At 33.4% G+C, this 21245-nt stretch overlaps 2 protein-coding genes across 6 annotated transcripts; one reads left to right on the top strand and one right to left on the bottom strand.

Moving 5' to 3' along the window:
- Window positions 1-990: 990 nt before the first annotated feature.
- Window positions 991-8656, bottom strand: LOC142621275 (protein AE7). 4 transcript variants are annotated; one of them, XM_075794594.1, is made up of 7 exons: window positions 8393-8531; window positions 7918-8055; window positions 5617-5747; window positions 4887-4992; window positions 4684-4783; window positions 3272-3317; window positions 991-1443 (listed from the first exon to the last, which is right to left on the bottom strand). In XM_075794594.1, exons 2-7 carry the CDS (start codon window positions 8037-8039, stop codon window positions 1343-1345), a joined length of 606 nt encoding a protein of 201 aa, XP_075650709.1. In that variant the 5' UTR covers window positions 8040-8055; window positions 8393-8531; the 3' UTR covers window positions 991-1342. The 4 variants fall into 4 exon arrangements, with proteins under 4 accessions (XP_075650709.1, XP_075650708.1, XP_075650711.1 ...); XM_075794593.1 differs by lacking the exon at window positions 7918-8055 and having other exon boundaries at window positions 8393-8656; XM_075794596.1 differs by lacking the exon at window positions 7918-8055 and having other exon boundaries at window positions 5617-5752; window positions 8393-8534.
- Window positions 8657-9692: 1036 nt separating this feature from the next.
- Window positions 9693-20761, top strand: LOC142621354 (histone-lysine N-methyltransferase ASHR1). 2 transcript variants are annotated; one of them, XM_075794674.1, is made up of 14 exons: window positions 9693-9994; window positions 10172-10317; window positions 10934-11068; window positions 11971-12025; window positions 12129-12247; window positions 12613-12701; window positions 12780-12861; window positions 14818-14922; window positions 15040-15130; window positions 15226-15345; window positions 15513-15619; window positions 16699-16768; window positions 18718-18781; window positions 20344-20761. In XM_075794674.1, exons 1-14 carry the CDS (start codon window positions 9895-9897, stop codon window positions 20504-20506), a joined length of 1446 nt encoding a protein of 481 aa, XP_075650789.1. In that variant the 5' UTR covers window positions 9693-9894; the 3' UTR covers window positions 20507-20761. The 2 variants fall into 2 exon arrangements, with proteins under 2 accessions (XP_075650789.1, XP_075650790.1); XM_075794675.1 differs by having other exon boundaries at window positions 9790-9994; window positions 15046-15130.
- The last annotated feature ends 484 nt before the right edge of the window (window positions 20762-21245 follow it).

Below are 21245 nucleotides of genomic sequence, written 5' to 3'. Positions count from 1 at the left end.
ACTAGAACCTTGAGATGAAATTTACGGTGACCCTCCACATGATGATGTATAAGACTGATCCTTCGGCATTGGTTTCCTTGAATGGTGAACTTCAAATAGCACATGCTTATTTAGTCTAAAGCAAAATTTGGAATCTGAACCTCAAAATTTCCCCTCTAACCCTACTACAATCTATACATTGGGACCAACAGAACCATTAGTAAGTGATGATTTTCAAAAATAGGTTGTAGGAACCTAAAATTCCTACATGTAAAAATAGAAATCTGAAACATTAAAATTGATAGTGTAAAGATAGGAAAAAATAAAATAAAAATGAAATGATGTAGCTGTAGTTTGACTAATTGTAGGAGTTGATCGAGAACCCAACAAATGTTGAGGACTCTCATTAAACCTTGGGATCCATGTGAACCGAAATGCAATTGAATTCAAGTTCAACAAAATCCAAGCCATTGTTCCCTCTCACTATCCTACTGGAGGGCATAATCAAAAAAAATTCGTGAGTAATTTGATTTTCATGCTAAAATATTTCTTTTGTGCGTTCTCTATGAGAGAGAAAGAGAGTGATTCACAAATTATATATTTGGGAATTGACTGAAAAGGGAGTTGGGATAGTGTAGTCACCCTCGTACTAAGAATTAGGATCATGTCCAATAGAAAAAGGAACCCACCCAGTGTGATGTAAAAACTCAACTATGAGTTTAGCAAACCGTTGAATCCTTGAGGACTCTGTATATATATATATATATATATATATATATATATATATATAAAATAAAAAGCTCTAATTCTTTCTAAGATTTGATCATAAAACCTACACCAACCTCACTGCCACAATCAAGGACAGTGGCATGTAATCCGAACATAAAATTAGGCACCATAAGCCTCAATTTGCTGTAAGCTAAAACCTCATCATGCAACTTATGATTTGAGAACTACAGATAATGTCAGTATTTACCAACAAAACAAGACTTTAAATTGATAGAATTTCACTAATAATGTGGCACACCTGTAAAATCATCTCCTGTGTTAATAAGAGAAACTATAAATATACAATGTTTTCACATTTGCATCTAAGAGACCAGAATAATCTATGATTACTTGGTAAGAAAAAAATTCTTTTAACATAATCACCTACACTAACAGACTAAACAAAAAAAAAAAAAAAATACAAGACATCCAAATTGCATCTAATTCAGATTACAAAGCTGAAATGACAAAACTGCATGAATGAGACAGGAAAATAAAATCTTTTTTTTTGATAAGTAAGAAAATCTTATAGCAGCCATGGACCAAAGGCTTAGACAGACTATTACTCTAGTACATTGCATGGATGTACAACAGTTTAATTGTAGGATGGAGCCAGGCATTCATCAACCATATCCACGAGATTTGGATTTTCAAGTGCTGCTGCCACCCGTTCTTTATCATTTAGTTGTTTGTTAACTGCATATACCAAGAGGGAAAAAAACCCAACATGAATGTCATTTCGTAGTGTCATAATTTATACGACATATTGAGTGAGCATACAAGAAAATGCTAACACATTTTAGCAACATCAATAACAATAGTCCTAGATTCTATTCTTACGGTGTTTATTTTTTTTGCCTTGATTTTCCCACAAAATTTTCAGGTTTAAGCATTTTAAAACATCACGATTTATAACCCTGCTCTCAAACTCCTCTTCTTCATAACAAATCTACAAATTAGCAGAGAAAGTCTTCCAAGGACCATGGAACTTTGGATCACTAAAGGTTCAAACATATCTATATTGTATGGACCCCCTTGGCCCTAACGTGGGTCAGCCCTTGGTGGTTATAGAGATAATTGTCTTTATAGTCAGTCCAATTATGCTCAATAAGTGTTTAAAGTATTAATTATCATGTGTGTTTTAATACGGTGGATTTAGTTTTCATCAAAAGATAGTTTTCCCTGTGGAATATAAATGTATCTATTTGTTGCTTATATGAAATGATCATCTTCATTCTATGATGGTTCTTGACTATCCAACAGTGATGATTTAACCAGTCCAGCCTTTCTGTCACAAATGAGAGTCTACACAGTGTAGACCTTTTAAAATAAGGAAATGTTAACGACTGCCCTAAGGGTATTTGTTAGTGAACCATTTTAGGAATGTTTTTATGGGAAAAGAAAAAAAAAAACAATTAATGTCTTGATAGCTTTCTTTATTTCCAATAAAAGTGATGTCAAAACTTTCTTAAAATGGTTTGTTAAAAATTGCCCTAAAGGCACCCGTTAACATGACTTAAAATATTGGACAATTTGACTATAGAGTATAGTTTTAACTTAACAAGAATTGCTCTTTAAAGAGCTAATAAAATAGAAAGATGTAATTGATCCTGCAAATATGAGGTAACCAACTTTGCAAGCAAGATATAAGTCCATCTCAGCAAACAATAAGTTTTTGGTTGTTTTGTAGTTTATATTTAATTTCATTTGTGTATGAGTTAGAATTTCAAGAGATTTTGCATTTAAGTGTACAAGTATACAGATAAGGCACTTCTAAAAAATTGTTTAATTTTTTAAACCTTTTTTTTTCCAAAAGTTATTCATGGTCAATTGATGATACCATTGTTTTTTCCAGAAGAGTAGTAATACAAAAATGTTTTGTTACCATAGAGCGGGGAGCATATATTATTGACAAACCCATCCTCCCTAAAAGTTATAAAGAGCCTCCCAATTTATATGGTCATAGCTTTTTCAATGACAAATTTGCACATCACTCCTGGGATTTTGCTCCTCACACACACACGGCTGTCTACACAGTCATTAGCGATGAGAACCGAATCCAGAATCTGTCTACCACCCACAAAAGCATTCTAAGACTCAGAAATAAGCATATCTAAAACGCTTATCAGAAAAGCATATCTAAAACATAATAGAATGAAGATGATCGGCCTGAAATCTCTTAACCATTGAGTAAGTCCTTGTTTCCAAGTCTATGAAATGCTATATAATGAGCAGGCATACAAGTGAACTTCAATAGCAATATTGGTATATTGCGTCTTTGAATTATATGATATTGACATTAAGTGCCCGTGCAATAGGCTAGTATTTCTTTATAGATAAGGATTTAAAAAAGCACTTCAAGAGAGTAGACATGACTGGGATTTCGATAAGCTGAATAGCATGTTAGCTTGGCAAACGTGGCTCTACATACCATGCATTAACTTGATAAGTAATAGATCCATAATCTAAGAACCACATGTAGATAATCATGCACATGCTAGCGAGAGAGAGAGAGAGAGATTACCTGCAGACTCGGATGCATGAGATCCAGGGGCTACCCTAATATCAACCTAAACAAAAATTAAGAAAGAGTTGTAATGAGGTAAATCTTATATGTAGCACAGGAGATTCCAAGCCCAGTTCAAATTTCATATATATATAAAAAAATAAAATAAAAAAAAGTAACAAAGACACGGTTTACATAAATTATGTTCCAAATTCCAATATAAACCATTAAGTGGCATCAGTGTATCACTAAATAATAATTGTGGGTAAATGCTCACCTGAGGGTATACAAGTCAAAAAACAACACCTGTAGGACCCACAGTCTATGAGTGGAGTGGGCTCATGAGATATCGCCTCGTGTTACACATCAAAGTCCTTGAACTTATCTCACTCCATGTAAATTTTAAGACATTGGTCCTCCTATCATTTAAATCTATAACACCTATCATTAATTACATACATGTATCCAAAAATAGTAAAACAAAATCTCAGTTACACACACTTGTGGCTGTGATCCCATGACTTAACTCTCCAGCCATTTTTATGGGAGAAATAAGTGCCATTTGAGCAAGAGCTTATTGGAAAAATATCAGGCATTTTGCAGTTAAATGTGCAAAGCTAACAATCTTGCAGACTGTTCATTGTTTAAAGCTAACACTGCTTCACATACACTGTTTCTAAAGTGATTGTTACACTCTATGCATGCATTTGTTATCAATATATTTCTACTTAGAAAGAGCCACCAACCCATTCATCAAAGATAAAAGACCAACAAAACAAAACAAAAAATTTTGATAGGTAAGAAAAGTTTATTGAAAAAAGACTACTTCATGCAGAAAAAAACAAAGCAGCCAAAGAGTACAAAAAGAAAGAAAAAAGGAAAATAACAAAACTATGTATAAGAAAGAAGGGAGTCTATAAACATCGGGAGGGAATCACTAGTTGCGAGTCCCCAAGCCCAAGACTAGTCAAATAAAGAGCCAGCAAAAGAGGCAAGAAGCTGATTTGCCACTCTCCACATCTTCAAACATGTGTTATTGCGTTCCCTCCAAATGCACAACATTAAACACAACCTTTGATCCAAACATAGGCAAAGTCTATCAATCTTATGCATTAATCAGCTTATTTAGAGCAGTGTACAAACCTGTCAAACTCTTACCCCCCCCCCCCCCCTTCCCCACACCAAAAAAAAAAAAAAAAATTGGCCCAAAGGAAGTGTACAAGTATAAAATCTCTAATGTACTGGTTCTCTATTACTGGTCTGTGATTTGTTAATCTGAGAGCTGGTTCTACATGTTCATGCAAAATAACTTAAGGAATTTTAAAAATGAAAATGCAGGTATGAAGTCCTAATATTCCAAAATACATTCACTTGTGTGATGAATGAACAATTTGTCAACAAAGTTCACAATAAGGAAATAAGGTTGATACCTTGTAACGAGAGGGCAAGCTCCTCAAAAGTTTTACTCGCAAGCAAAGACCAATAATTGTTGCCATACTACAATGTTCAACTGTGGGAGTAAATGTGATCCTGAAGTGAAGCACCCTTCTTATTAGAATGAGGAGAAATGAACACAATCAACAAAAAGTTCATTATAGAATCAAGAATAAGTTAGAGCGAATATTGTCACCACCTAACATAACTTTGCTGGTCATCTACTTCGATTGCATCTTCTGTAATTACTTTGAGCTCCTCCAAAGAGTATGGATGCTCTGGGTCTTTTATATCTCTTACATGATTTAAGAATGTTAAGGAGAAAAAAAGAGGAAGAAGGAATAACTACCCACACATATTTAGATGCAAAATGAACTTGTACATTCTCTTCCATATCATAACCAGAAATGAGTGATCAACTTCAGAAAGCATCTTAGGAACTATGATGTTCAAAAGAAAATGGAATATAAACATATTTATTTTTAAGTTCAGCATTTATTAATTCAGAACTTAAATTTTAACATAAGATGTCAAGCATCCAATAATAACATGTTTAGCTGATGTTGAAACCATATTTTATTTACTTGTACATCTATATGGCTGTAAACCTAGAGATGATTGTATGAAAAAAAAAAAAAAAAAAAGACACATGGAACTAAAATCAAGTATCATTTGTTTGCACCAACATGCATGAGTGTCGGTGTGCATGTGTGTGAGAGAGTAAAAAACCAAGTATTATTTCTTTCATTTCATTTCCATGTCAAAAGTAGAGGAACTAATTCCAAAAGTATGCTAAAAACAACTCAAAAAAAAAAAAAAATTGTGTCCATCCAATTGCAATTCCCTAAACACAACTTTTGATATTCCTCTAGAATAAGTACTTTTTAAAGTACATAGACCATACCAAAATAATTGAAGAGAAAGGATATCAAAAACTTCTTGTTGGTCAATGGGTTCGACAGCATACTCTTCCACAGCAGTTGGCACGCTTCGTGCTCGACGCTCTTTCTTCTCATACACAATTGGGTTTGCATTTATTAATTCAGAAACCATTTTCCCACTACTCTGATTAACAATAATCTTTAATCAACTTACAGAGCATTACAAAAAATGTAAACTATATATTCATGATCAGAAATCAATTTCAATATTATATTATCAACAATTTACTTGATTAAATACACTCCCTTTTAGTTACATATTCTAGGAGTAAGCTAATGAGCCATGAAAAATGTAAATTTACCAAGCCAAACATATAATTTATTAATTTTAGTAGCCACACTCAATCACATAATGTATTAAAAACCTTTTTACCACGCCAAACAAATACCAATAGTATCACATGCATGCATACATAATATTCATGAAAGTAACTGAGTTGCTAACATAAATGTTCATGAATTCAGCAAGAGTTCTAAAACAGAACACTGTGTCCCTTCCAGTATAATCCTCAATTCATCATCTTTTACTTTTTATATCTTATTTGACCCAGCTGTGGATATCACAGTGGTTCATGTTACTTCAAACCGACACAATAGGCACAACATTTGTTTTTGATAAAGTGGGGAACCTTTCTAAAAAGAGCCCTTTGGACTTGCCTCTAGCCAGTAAAACCTATGGGCAACTGACCCCACCTGCTAAAATCAGTTAGCAGGTAATCAAGGGCCATTTTCTCCTGATGGGCTCAGTAGACAAAATGATCAAATTTTCTAGGAAAGAGAACAACCTACACATTTAATTCTTTTTTTTTTTGGATAGGTAATCAGAAAACTATTATTAAAGAGGAAAAAAAAGGAAAAGTACAAGTTGTTCATGATGATGAACAACAAGAAAAAATAAAACAAACAGCACAGCAGAAAGAGAAATCAGCAAACTATTTTTATTTTGATATGTAATAAATCAAACAAACTATTTTTATTTTGATATGTAATAAATATTGATAAAAAAAAAATAAAAAATAAAAAAACTCAGAGTACACCATGTACACAAGTTGTGTACACAGACACAATGACATTAAAACAAAAAGAACAAGTATTGATAGAAAGGAGGAAGAAAAGATATCATCCAATCATACAACTAACTTAACAGCAAAGACTTCAACATATCCAGAGCAACCTCATTATATTGAAGGTCAACTATTCCTTTCTTGCCAAGGGTCCGCATATGGCTAATCAAAAGAGGTCTATCCTCCAAACCTCTAAAAATAATGTTAATGGTTAGCATCTGAATTTCCAAATTTGAGCTTCTAAGAATATTAAAGAGAGGTAAACAACAACCTTTACTCATAGATAAGAGCAATATACCCATAGAACAATATTATTGAGTAAATCATTTTGTCATTAAGACCTAAACACAAAATAAAAAGTGGCATACCAACAATAAGATAGTATAAACACACACACCACACACACAAGAAACAAAATATTTTTTCTTGTCATAGGTATGAAACTCCTAAATAGAAACAATTAAAATCAAGTTAAGCACCATTTTCCCCCCTGAAATAAAGGGTAAAGGGGCAGCCAGACATGGAGAACAACAGAAGCCATTAAAATCAAGGTGAACATTATAGAAACTTAAGTCTTCACTAATGTAGTACAATGTTATTTCTTTACAGACACAAATAAGAATCAAAGTGCTAATCAGCCCAATGATATGGGATTGGGCACCGAGATAGAATAATTGAAAGTTACCGATCACTGTAGATATGACTATATTAGCGATCAAAAGCATTGTAGTAGATTAAGAACATGATAGGGAAAACCCCTTTACACACTTTTGATATTTTTCAACATGTAATAGGAAAAAAGTTATATATTACCTTAAAACTGGCAAGTATAAATCATGTAGCTTAGAAAGAAAGCTCAAAAAACACAACACAAACCTTATCACTATCTGCATACATTAAAATTCATGAATCAAAAGCAAATATAATTAAAATTTCAGGTAGAAAGAGAAATCGTTTAAACCAGTTATTGATAATTCGTATTCAAGCCAAATAATAGGCGGGTAAAGCGTGATTTTCCATTTCGTGTTTTCAATATAATACGATGCCAACGCAAAAAGGAAGAGACTTTTTGGCTTATTAAAATGAAAAAGTTGGGATCTCTTAAAATTTCCACACAACACAAGGTACAAACTTTCCTATCCCAAGTTTTAGAAACTTATTCATGATCAAAACCCAAAAAAGAAGAAGAAAAAAAGAAGTAATTCCAAAATGAAAAATTGATAACCTGAAATAGAGAATTTCGAGAAAACCCAGTAAGGATTTCAAACTTTGTTTGAGGTTCGGTGGTTCTTCCTCGTGTCTCGGAGTGGGAGTGCCGTTTCTTTCAACTTTTAACTTTGTAAGCATGCGTTGGGATTTTTTTCTAAATAACCAAATCCCCCAAACAATTTCATTAGTTAGCAAGATTTCAAAACTATTTAGCAATCTAACAAATCGAGTCAAGAGAAGCGGAGTTTCATTTGGAAATTCATACTCGAGATTAATACACTCGAGTTCCATACACAAACCCTAAGACAGAAACCCATAAAACTTCGTCCAGAAAGCTTCGTTGGTCAGGAAAACAAAAACGGCGATGCAAGAAAAAAAAGAACGAACTTGCAAGAAAAACAACGAAGAACACCCAAACCACTAAGAACAAAACCCAAACCCAGAAATCTCGAAGAACACACCCAAACCACGAAGACAGAAAAAAAACAAACCAGAGAGGCGGCGACAGCGAAGGAGGCGGCGGCGATTGAAACCTTGATTCTTGTTCTTGATTCTCTCTGGGACTTTGGTTGAGAGAACTCGTTTCTTGCTTCTTATGTTTCTCTCTTGATGTTGCCAACGGACGTGAGAGAGTGAGAGACGGAGCGAGAGAGTATGGCTGAGAAATCGAGTTCAAGTGACTCGGGGGCTGGTAGGCAGGCATGCGCGCCTTCTAAGCACGCGCGCCTGCTTGCTCGGAGGGCTTTTTTTTTTCTTTCTTTTTTCTTTTTTTGCGCGTAAAAGTTAATAATTTAAATTCATTATAATCGGAGATTATTACGTTTTTCAATCAAAAAAAATTTAAAGGTGTGATAATTAAATTATTTCATCTAAAATATAAAATATTTATTGCACCTTTAAATATTTTTGTGATTGAAAAATATAGTAATTTTAAATTATAATTGATGCAAATTATTAACTTTATAACAAAAATAAAAAATAAAAGAGTAATTTGAAAACCATCAAGAGAGTAATCTTATTTTATAGACAATGTTTTAGTAGCAGTTAAAAATGTATCTACTTATAAATAAAAAATTATATATTTATACTACTATTTAAAGGACTGCCCTATTTGGACCGAATTTTTTTTTTGATATTTTGTTTTTTTTTTGTTGATATTTTGCTTTTTTTTGGGATAAACATGGGTTCTTTTTTTTTTTTTAGGAAAAAAACCAGCAACAAATGTGGGTTGTTTAACTTATTTTTCTATTTAAAAAAAATAATGAACTTATAGTTATTTTGAAAAAGTGGGTTAGTGGAAAAGTGTTCATATTTTGTAGGCAATGTTTTAGTGCAAGTTAAACATGTATTTTTACCAAACTATCATTTAGTTTTGTCTTTACTTAAATCTAGGGGTATAGGGGTATTTTGGAACAAAAAAAATCCTGTCCAAACAGGGCAGCCCTTTAAATAGTAGTATAGAATCAATTACACACATTTTCACCCACACATGTATCAAAAACACCCAAACAACATAACTCAAGCTACTCTTCCAAACACCCCTCGATGAGCAAAATTGTTAGATTGCTAAATAATTTTGAAACTTTGCTGAAATTGTTTTACTAACTAATGAGATTGTTAGATTACTAAATAGTTGTTAGATTATTAAATAATTTCGAAATCTTACTAACTAATGAAATTGTTTTGCTAATTTGTTTGAGGAATTTGATTATTTAGAAAAAAAAATTCCATGTGTCGCGTGTGACTCTACTCTAATATTAAAGGGTTTTTTTTTTTAATATTAAAATTAATTTTTACCGTCCAGTCGAACCCGAACCCTGAATTTACGGGTCGGGTCAACCCGTTTGCGCCGTTTCTTTTTATTACAATCACAATCACAGTCGCAATCACAATCACGGGTTCAGCTTCAGGGTTTAATTTCTTTCTTTCGTTCTTTCCTCCTTTGTAGTTCTATTTCTACAGCTCTCTGGTGTGTGCATATGAAAGAAAAACCATGGAGGAGTTGCAGAGTGCTCTGAAAGGAAATGGTCTAACTCTTTCTAATCTTCCAGAGAAAGGCAGGTGCCTCTTAACCACCAGAGATTTCCATCCAGGTCTCTCTCTCTCTCAATTTTTCCCAGTTACCAGTTGTTGAAAATTAATGCATTTTAAGAACCTTTGAAAAATCAAATATAGCTAAGCTAAATTCAAATTTGAAGAATACAAAGTTATTCAAATAATATTAGTGATAATTTTTTTAAACTTATTTTAATGCAGCTATAATTTTTCAGGAGAAGTAATTATAAGCCAACAGCCTTATGTCTGTGTACCAAACAAGTCCCCAGTTGAGTCAAGATGTGATGGGTGCTTCACAACAAGTAACCTTAAGAAGTGTTCAGGTTGTCATGTTGTGTGGTACTGTGGTAGCACCTGCCAGGTAAATTTGATACATATGATACAATCTTATCCAGTAAAATGTTTTGTGATTCACATGCCTTTTCCATCTTTCTACTTGGAATGTTGGGCTTGACTTGAGTATATAAAATTTCGACTATAGATTACTTAAGATCATAGTCAACCTTTGGCACAGCCAAGAGCCTTTTAGCTCTCAACATGTACTTCTTGGTGTTTCCAATAGAGACGGTCAAGGTTCTAATCTCCCCTCCCTCGTTGTAACTATTGAATTATCAAAAAAAATAATCAACCTTTGGCACAAAGTACTTAACCCATGAAAATATCCTATGGAGAAATATTAGACTTGATATGGAAACATATTTGGATAATCTTTTTTTTTTCATAAAAGGGATGATCCTTCAAGCCAAGGTATGAAGTGTTGTGATCACCTTTCCTTTGTAGTGTTTGCTAGAAGCAAGAATACTTTTTTATAAAATTTTAAATGACGGCAAATTAGGTAAAAATTGGAACCCTTTGTCCCCTTATGATGACTTAGAACTCCTCAGAAAGGACTGTATAATTCCTCATTCAGTATTTATAGCCAATTGGACTATGTATACTTCCCCTCCATTCATTGATTCTGTGCTTTATAATTTCAGAAGTTGGACTGGAAGTTGCATCGTCTTGAATGTGAAGCTCTGTCAAGGCTTGACAAAGACAGAAGAAAATGTGTTACACCTTCCATTCGTCTAATGGTGAAACTCTACCTTCGAAGAAAACTGCAAAGTGAGAAGGTATATATCAGTTATAATGTTGTTCTCAATCTATAATTATATGCTTCAGTTTGGGTACTCCAATTGGGACACTACTTTTAGCTTCCCATTCACTTTATTTTCAATGTATTTGTCAAATTACATGCATCACAATGTGGAGCTAGAGTGCTAATCTTTGAGCGTGACTACGGTTGTCTCTCATTGTCCATTGGTTACTCTCACATTGGCAGAACCTATCTGATTGGTATTATCTGACTGTTAGGGCTGTCTTAAACAGTTAAACTCGATGTTTTATGTAGTCGGATAGGTAGCATTTCTCCCACAGTGTTGGTGGGTCTTGGTGTAGTGCCAACAATATTGTTTTAGCTACTTACAGGGTAGTGTATGAAAATGCAAAAACAGAAAATAAAAGGTGAGACATCAAGAGAGAAGAAACATTAGAATGATGAAAAATATAAGGCTAAATTAAAAAATCTACTTATAAAAAAAAAAAGGCTAAATTACAAATTACACCCTCTAACTTTGACTTGTTTTCAATTCAGTCCTTCAATTTATTTAAATTTTTTCATTTCTATCCTTCAGCTTTAATATGTTTTCAATTTAGTTCTTCCGTTTAGTTCTGTCAAATCTTGCAATTATTTTTAGTGTTTCACTTTCCAAAACAACTTTTTGGTGGACTACTGTTGTGGGTTGGGCGGAGGTGGATAGAAGGAATAAATTAGAAACAAATGGAAGTTAAACAAGTGAAAAGAGCAACTTTAATGGCCAAATTGAAAACAGGTTAAGGTTAGAGTAATTCACCCAAAATATTATGAATTGATGTACAACATAAAATTAGTCCATAGTTAAGTTGTTTTTCTTTCAAAAGCTGTATAAATTTTTTTATAACTCATGGAATTAATTGTATTTCTTTTTAATGCTAGGTCATCCCTACTACTGCTACAGACAGCTACAACTTGGTGGAGGCACTGGTTTCTCGTATCCTACCCCAATAATTTCTTTGCTTTCAATGTGCTCCATTTAGAGTTTCTTTCAATTGTTATATTTTCCAGGTAATTGTTTTGTTTAACCTTCTATGAAGACATGCCTGACATTTATGAGAAGCAACTGGTACTGTATGCTCAGATGGCTAACCTTGTCAACTTCATACTTCAGCAGCCTGACATCAACATAAAAGAGATTGCAGAAAACTTTTCCAAGGTCTTCAAGAAAAATAGTTTTAAACTGAATATCTTAGTAATTTTCTTTTGCAGTTAAGAATAATTACTTTGAGGCCTTTAAGGCTCCTCTTAAGTTTTTCTTTGGCATTATTCAAATTATACTGTGGACGTGATGGGTGCTACAACCATTTGTGCTAAATAACAGGGAATGTTCTAATTAAATACACAGTTTTTTTTTCCCCCTTTTATATCAATATTCAACTGCAAATTGCATTAGCTATTGATATTTCAAAATCTTTTTCATGGGACCAAATTTTTGTTTAACACACTGATTTCTGAATAAGATTCATCTCCACAGGGAAGATTGATTTTCTGATTAGTTATGATACTTTCAATCCAATGCAGTTTGCATGCAATGCACATACCATTTGCGATAGTGAACTAATTCCCCTGGGGACTGGACTGTACCCTGTCATTTCCATTATTAACCACAGGTAACTACTTTAGTGAATTGATTTCTTCTGAATTTCATCATGTTGAGGTTACTCTGCTAAATGCTTCTGGCACTGTAGCTGCTTGCCCAATTCTGTTTTGGTGTTTGAGGGAAGGTTGGCTGTGATACGTGCTGTGCAGCATATACCCCAAGGAGCTGAGGTAATATATGTTCTTTTTAAAAATTGTTGGATTTTATGTCTTTTAGCTTTAAAAAAATGTATTAAATATTTGACATGTTAAGATATATTGCAGACTGTAGTGGTAATAAACCTGAGTCATACAGACCTACATGTAACAACTTAATCTCTAAAAATACGGACTCATAATTGACCAGAGTTTGAGCTGAGAATTTGCTTTCTTTCCAAATTTCATTTCCTTTATGTTCCTGGTCTGTTCTATACACATACGTTGCTTAATTGGATCTACACCCTAATGAATTTAGACTGCCCTTTGACTTCGATCTGCAGTACTTAACGTATGTGTGTATTTTTGTATTTTGATTTTTTAAAGGACCATTTCTTTTCTCTTATAATATGAATGTGAAAGGGCAAAAAGAGATACTGCTGGGGCAAAGTGGTTTTGGCACTGTAGTGAGAATTCAGGATTCAAGAATCCATTCAAGGCTTGGAAATTGCTTCTCGATTCAAGATTAATGTTAGGAAAATACTGTGAAGCAGTTGTAGTACATGGCTTCCCACTTTTTCTACATATGCAAAGAAATTATGGACATGTAAGTGCTTAGATGGAGGCATTGGGAAGGAAAGGGGAGGGAAAAGGGTTAGGGGTTGCTCTTCTCCCTGTTTGGATGTATTTTTTGTGGGAGGGGGAGAGGAATTGATGGATATTGATGATTACTGTAGCCCTTCAAGCCCCTTTTTTCAGTTCCTTCAACAGAATTTAACGTGAATGGATACAAACTTTATGAATTTTCTATATTTCTCAATTTATTAAAAAATCTACAATGTATTACTGAACTCTTATCATTTATTTATTGCGCGCTCAGTTTGCATATACCTTATCCTTTCTCTCCTTTACACCACAACCAAAGAGAGGAATGCTTACTTCCCTCACTCTGTCTCTCAACCTATTTTTTGTTAAACATCCATATAGAAAAGGAGATAACTATTCCCTCTCCTTTCAACTCCCAAACATAATATTAACTTGTCTCAGCCAAAGAATAAAAGTTGTCTCTGTGATCTGGATCATACCTGGTAAATCATTTTTCTAAGGCTGAACCTATTACATCAAATTATGCGCTTCTTCTTACTCCCTAAATGAAGGGCCAAGGTTTCTGGATATCACCCATGTTTTCACCTGTGAAAAGTGTTTCAAACACAGTTTAATTTCATGGTAATCTTTATAAGATCATTGTTTGTTATTTTTGATTGCCCTTTGTTTTACATTGCCTCTGAAGCTTGGACTACCTTCATTTTCCTTTCTGATATGCCTTGACCATATCAAAGACTTCATGCTTGTAATTGAGGAAGGTGAACAGGTCCCCCCTCAATAGGGCTTCCTTGAGAGCGATAGTGTCCCTGAGCAATTCATCCTATCAAATAAAATGAATGTTTTTTACCACAGTAACTCAGTTGTGTAATCCAGTGATGATAGAATGGTTCTTTCAATTCTCCATTCGCAAAAACCACTCCCACCACTGTTATGTCTTTTCTACTTATCTCTTCTAAGTAAGTTACTATCTCATAAGTCGTTAGAATGCTGTCTAAAACTCTGCTGTTAATTAAAATTGATTTAGAGGGTTTGAAGTTATCTCATAGCCTTTGTTAAATTATTGAATATTGATTGTCCCAAAAGCTTAAAATGTTAAGAAATGATGAATTTAATTATTTAACCATAATTCTAACATTTCCCCTCATGTGTGGGTCTAAACTTTCCCTTAATAAGTGGGGGCCCAACACATGAGATTTTTTACATTTTAGATGGGAGGTAGAGTAAAGCCAAGGATCAAACTCTTGCTCTAATACCATGTTAAATTACCGATTGTCCTAGAAGTTTAAGCTATTAGGAAACAATGAATTTAATCACTTAACCATAATTCTAACAGCCTTTTTCTTCAAGTCAAGTGTAAATTATGTTTATATGGTTGTATTTTGTAAGGTCTTGATTAGTTACATCGACACTACTGGGAGCACTATGACTCGGCAAAAGGCTCTCAAAGAACAGTACCTTTTTACTTGCACATGTCCCCGCTGCATAAAACTGGTACTTGCTACATTATGCTTTTTAGGATTTGTTATTCCTTGTTAAACTAGTAGCATTTTATATAATATTGGAAACCTAGATATGCTGCTGGTTAATTAAGCTAGTTCTCCATTGAAGGGTCAGTCTGATGATATCCAAGAAAGTGCAGTTCTGGAAGGTTATAGGTGCAAGGATGAAGGATGTAATGGTTTTCTACTCCGCAGCTCTGGTTTGTGATTAGCTGTAATCAGTCATTTATTACAAAGTAATGGTCAGTTAGTAGGCCAAAGTTATTATTTTTGTCTTTTGCTATTTGGAATGCAGATGACAAAGGGTTTATATGCCAACAATGTGGACGTGTTAGGGACAAGGAAGAGATAAGAAAGATTGCAAGTGAAGTAAAATCAATGTCAGAAAAGGCCCTTATGTCTTTGTTATCTGGCAGTATCCTTCTAGATTGTTTGTGCTGAGAATTCATTAGTGGCAATTTGACAGCATGATTCTATGTTTAATTGATCTACAACATCCTTTCCACTGGCACGATTTAAATAGTTCAACTTATATAAATTTGTTACCCTATTGAGCAAGAACTTGTCTTTGACTGAGCTTAGATCAACTGGAAGGTGTTTCCACGTATCAGACAATTGAGAAGCTCCAAAGGAAACTGTGCCATCCTTTCTCAATAAGTTTGATGCAAACTCGAGAAAAGGTTTTAAAGGTAGATTATTAGCTTTTATTTTCTTTTATGTTTGATTCATTTTTAAGGGTGAAATACACCTATGTCCCAATGGGTTTATTATAGTTTTTTTGACACTTACTAATTTCCTTTTTTCCTATAAGGCTATATCACTCTTGTGGCACCAAATTGTTCTAATCTAGTACTTCCAGCCCTTGTGGCTATAAATCATTGAAGAAATTAATCACATGAGAATAATTGGGTACCATGGGGGGTGTGATTTTAAGGAGAGTGTGTGAGGTTACATGCATCTCATTTGACTAATTTTTGTTAATGATTTTGACAGGAAGTGAGAGACAGTAATTGATTAGAATAATTGGATACCACAGCAGTGTAATTAGAAAAATTAGAAACCCAGGGATGTAAATAATTTTGCAAGAAATCACTAGGGGTGCTAGTGCATTTTATCCTTATTTTTTTCTTTTTGAAATTCTTCTCTTGTTTTTAAGTTATATGGAGCTCAATCCTATTGACATATCTTCTACTTAGTCAGATGCTGCTGGAGCTTTCTTTAAATTTTGGATGAAAAACCGGATCTTGTTTGGGTCCTTTAGGTCTACATGAATTCTTTACTTGCTAAACCTTACTTTTAGATTTGGGCAAACTAGCAATTATACGAAGAGTGCATTAATGAGGAATTAAAACTAGAACTAGCAGGCCTCAGCCCTGTAATTTTTTTTGGGGGGGGGGGGGGTGTGATTAAAGGTTTGAGATCATTCTACATCCTATTGGAGTAGATCTGTATAGTACTCCGCTTAAAATAGCATTGGAAGTAATTCCTTACTGATTTTTTGAGGAGCAGATATGAGCCCATGACTCCATTCCTTGTAATATGTTACTAAAGCTTGCAATGTTGTCTTTTCTAATATTTTCTTCTTACTTTGTATGATGACTCCCAAATTTTTCCTAACACTTTTTTACTCTGCAATACCTCTAATTCTAAAGCATGGATTGTGCCTCTAAATGCCTATCAAACCAAATGAATTGAATCCATTCTCATGGGAACACCAAACTCAATAGTAAAACAAAATCTTACTTTTTTCTTTTATTTGTTTTTCAAGATTTTGATGGAGCTGCAAAATTGGAGAGAAGCTCTCGCATATTGCAAATTGACCATTCCAGTATATCAAAGTATGTCATATTTTGACTTGAATTTGCCGCAGGAGATATATTAAGTCCTCCACTATTCTAGTTGTTGTAGAGTACTTTGGAGCTTCAGGTTCAACTGAAATACTATGCATGATATCTGTCATATATTTCTCTTTCTTTCAAAATACAGTAGGAATGTGTTTGATTTTCGCAATATATGGACATCTGATAATAGTGCTTTGTAACTGGCATTGAATTTTTTAAAAGAAAGAAGTTTGGGATTACTTGCAAACAGAAATTTTTAGATGTTGAAGGAAGCACAAAGCTTAATTATGTATATTGAAATCAGCTCAACTACTGACATTATGAGATAGCAATGTGGAATGAGAAAGAAGGCTATGATGCACACCAGAACTTTGGTGACATTGATGAAATTTTTTTAAATAAACATACAAAAGAAGAAGGGGAAAAAAACACAAACAAACAACAAACCTAGACAAAAAATTTCTCTGATCTCATATTCTCCCAAAGGTCGTATAAATATATATTTTGGATAAAGGTTGAAGATTGAAATGATTTGAGTGGATCTCCAAAAACATGAATAATGCTATGAATATGATAAAGGATTCCACAGTGAATATGCTCTCATGAAGGCTGATTTCTTAATATTTTTTCATTGGTTTCATTTGAAATCTTCATTGATTTGTACCTTGTTTGAGTGGTCTTGGGTTTGGGGCTTTACACAATGTACTTCTGTAATTGAGTTTCATAGTTCTCTTAGCTTTTTTGTTGTATCTTTGTAATTTGGTTAGATACTTTGTGTTCATCATTGTGAACATGAAGTAATTATATTTTTCAATAAAACCTTTCTACTTACTTTTCAAAAACCTGGAGTTTAATCACCTTTCCTGATGGCTTTAATCTGTTACTGAGTAATAGGCCTGCTGAATTCAAGCTTACACATCTATGACAGTTTCTACCCAAGTTTTGATATTCTACTATATATTTGAAAACATGATTAGTTTTACAATAATGAAGTCTTGTAACATTCTATAATAGAAGTCTAGAACCTTGAAGTTCTTTAAATTTCTTTTTTACTTATTGATAAGATTCTGTCAACTGATGTTTTAAATTTTGTTCCATTTTGGCCTGAATATTCCATTTCAGTCTGAAAACCAGTGCACTAACCCTCTATTCCATCTCTATCAAAATTTCACCCTATACTGGTCTGTACTGGCCATTCCATTGAAATTCCGGAATTTCAGTCGGAGCATGCATTCTGGATCAAAATTAGTTGTGGCTTTCTTATAATTTTTTAATAAGAAAGCCCACTTTTAGGAGATTTTATGAATTTTTTTGGTTAGTTTAATTATGTATGAGATGTTTTTTCATATATATATATATATATATATATATGAGATTTTGTATAATTTTAGTTTATTTAATTATTTAATAGATTTTTATGAGCCTCTGGTTTGTTTAATTATCTATTATATTTTATGATCTCTTGTATTTTTTTAATGTTTATCTTTTATTAGTTTATGTTGGTTATTAAGATGGTCTTAATTATAAAGTACTAACTTAGGATATAATTTATATATATAATGGTAATCCCGAAACAGTACATCGAAATATTCTATTCCAAAAACCAATCTTGAAAGGAATTCAAAACTTTTCTGTCAACTGTAGTACAGTGCTTCTGCATTTCAAAACTTCTATTTAAAAAAAAAGAAAAAAAAAAAAAGAGAGTAGGAAATGGCACAAAATTCATCTTAATTAAATTATTTCCAAATTGGTATGCATCTTTATTTAAATCAAAATATAAATTGCTTCATGCCCGCTTGTACTATGCAATTCATGTTCATGAAGCCCACATAATTCTTCTTTCTTCTTTTTCCTTTCTTTTTTCATTTTCATTTGGGTGGGGACAAGTTATGAATTCCACTTATTGTTGCTGCTGACATCCCATATTTGGCTCTGTTTCACTGCAGGAGTATATCCAGGGTTCCATCCCTTGCTTGGACTACAATATTATACCTGTGGAAAGCTTGAATGGTTAGAATCTCTGCTTAGATTTGTTAGTTGTTACTTCCATTCTGAACAGATTCTTTCATTGATTATTGTTCAAAATGCTCTAACTGATTCCTCACAACAAATGTTTCATAACAAAGACAGAAGTTGTGGTGTTCTGTTCGAAGTTTGTTCCTAGGTATTTAAAACTTATTACTCAAAATGGTGGAAACTATTGCCGTATAGAATAAGGCTGAATAAGAAAACCTCATGACCTCTGGTATTTAGTAGCTGTTGCTGGGGGATTTTAAGTTAATATTATGGAAACTTATAATTTTGCCTGTTTACAGACGGAGGTGCTACATTTTAGAACTTGTAGACTCCATAGAAAACCCCTAGTCAAAGAATATTCTTGAAACTATGATAGAATTTGGTTGGAGTCATTGTTTCCTATAAAGGAGGCGTAGTAGTATTTGGTTTAGTCTTCACTTGCCTCACTACTTTTCTGATTTTGGTTACAGAGTGAATGTGTTGCAGTGCCATGATTGTACAGTTAGTCACGTGTCTCCCATAAATTGAACACTTTTTATGAATTTTTAGTTGACATGGGAACCATATGTTTAACAAATTTTGTTTTTTCACTTACCAAAAAAAAAAAAAAAAATTGTCTTTCACACACTTCAGACTTTTATATAATCTGTCCAAAATTTGAACTGGAGATTTCTATTGATTAATCATGTCAGGTTTTGTCCTTGCTCTCATGACAATGTATATTTTTGTAGGAGAGAGGGATGTAATAAATACTCTTGATTGCCATCGTGGTTCTATAAATGATTTGTATTAAAGGTAAAGAGTTTTGGTCGTTAAAGCTTAGCATTTTAAGCAGGTTATATTGTGAAACTTGGATGTGACCATATGAGGTCAGGAGTTTCACTCAGTGTAGAGGTTTATAAGGGTTTTACAGATGTGATGCATGTATGGTATTCGTATGTGCACAAAAGTAGGTCCCTTAAAATAGGACCAATTGTTACTTTAGGCACTTTGTGAGTTTATTAGTTAACGGTGCAATTCTGCCTCGAGTTATGAAGCAATTTATCTTGGACATTTCATCTGCCTATCTTCTAATGTTCTTTCCCCATCCCATTTCCTTCTATACATCTACAATTGTTACAGGAAGTGTCTAGGACACACACACACTTGCACACAGTACACACTCCCCAAAAACAAGAGAAATCATGACTTTTAAGTCACAATTTCAAAGTTTGAAGTCAAGATTTCCCTTGTTTTTAAGGAGTGTGGGTCCTATGTGTGCACTAAGTAGTGTGCAGCAGAAATTTCCCAATTTGTTACAGATTATGAGGTACAATAATTTTGAGGATCCTTTTAGATTTTGACTACCAAGGCATTGTAACACTAAAGCAACCAGTTTGGATATGTTGAAGTTGCTTTTAAATTAGTCTGGACCACATGCTTATGGAGGGGATTTATCTGCACCCCTCTGGCTATGAAAAAACATCTTCACAGCAGTTTCCACCGCGATTGGATTTTGCCTTATAAACCGTGTTACTCAAAATTCTTTTTTGTTGAACTTTTCATTAACGTAACAGGTTTCTGGGAGATACAGAGGATGCTATAAAATCAGTGACCAAGGCAATGGATATACTGAGAATTACTCATGGCACAAACACACCTTTCATGAGGGATCTCTTAATGAAGTTGGAGGAAGCACATGCTGAAGCTTCTCACAAACTCTCATGTAAAGATGAGTAACGAAGTCTACCTCCAACTGTGTTTCTATGGTGGATTCTGCTCTGTTGAGCCATTCCTAGGAAATACATGAGCTTATAGTAATGATTAATTCAGTTACCATCTCTATTTAGTCATCGCAACCATTCTTGTTCTTATGTGCATAAAAAAAATTTGTATAGTTGGAAATATATTGAATTGAAAAATTATTACACTTACTAAGGAATAACTATTATAACTCTTTTTGAGATAAATAATATTTTTTATTTTAAAGAACAACTATTTTTAAGGAATGACTATTTCTTGTAATAAATAAATAACTAAACTACATATAATGTAATAGCTAAACTATAGAAATAGCTATTACATTACAGTGTCTATGACCGTTAACCAAACATGCCTTGACTAATTTCTAATCTTTTAGGGGAATACAGAATTGAACCCGCCACAAAGGGGTGGAAAAACATTTGATACAAAATCAAAATGGATTTGAAATATTATTTAAAATATTTAACAACAAAATTAGAAATTAGTTTATTCTCTTCTTATGCCTTTGTATGTAAGAACATTTTAGATATCTTTGTTATATTGATATATTTGAAGAGTGATGGTACAATGTATCCATGTCGCTAATACTATTTTCTTTCAATATTCTTGACGTCTTCTTAATTTCATTCCGATGGGGGTAGCTTCCCACCTTGTTTTGTTACTAAAATGCTATATGGTCTGGTTAGATTGTGGGGGAGGAATGGGGAGTAGAGTA

This window comes from Castanea sativa, chromosome 12 (assembly GCF_040712315.1).
Source record: "Castanea sativa cultivar Marrone di Chiusa Pesio chromosome 12, ASM4071231v1".
In the NCBI taxonomy this organism is placed as follows: Eukaryota; Viridiplantae; Streptophyta; class Magnoliopsida; order Fagales; family Fagaceae; genus Castanea; species Castanea sativa.
The sequence above is the reverse complement of the archived record's forward strand: the minus strand, read 5'-3'. Positions and strand labels throughout refer to the sequence as shown.

Coding starts and splice junctions, on each gene's coding strand:
- LOC142621275 (XM_075794593.1), bottom strand. CDS start 8,604: ATGCCTGCCTACCAGCCCCCGAGTCACTTGAACTCGATTTCTCAGCCA. Junction 5,748..8,392: donor TCGCTGTCGCCGCCTCTCTG/GTTTGTTTTTTT, acceptor TAATCAGAGTAG/TGGGAAAATGGTTTCTGAAT. Junction 3,318..4,683: donor GCTTGCCCTCTCGTTACAAG/GTATCAACCTTA, acceptor ATTTTTGTTTAG/GTTGATATTAGGGTAGCCCC.
- LOC142621354 (XM_075794674.1), top strand. CDS start 9,895: ATGGAGGAGTTGCAGAGTGCTCTGAAAGGAAATGGTCTAACTCTTTCT. Junction 12,026..12,128: donor GGTGGAGGCACTGGTTTCTC/GTATCCTACCCC, acceptor CCTTCTATGAAG/ACATGCCTGACATTTATGAG. Junction 12,248..12,612: donor TTGCAGAAAACTTTTCCAAG/GTCTTCAAGAAA, acceptor AATCCAATGCAG/TTTGCATGCAATGCACATAC.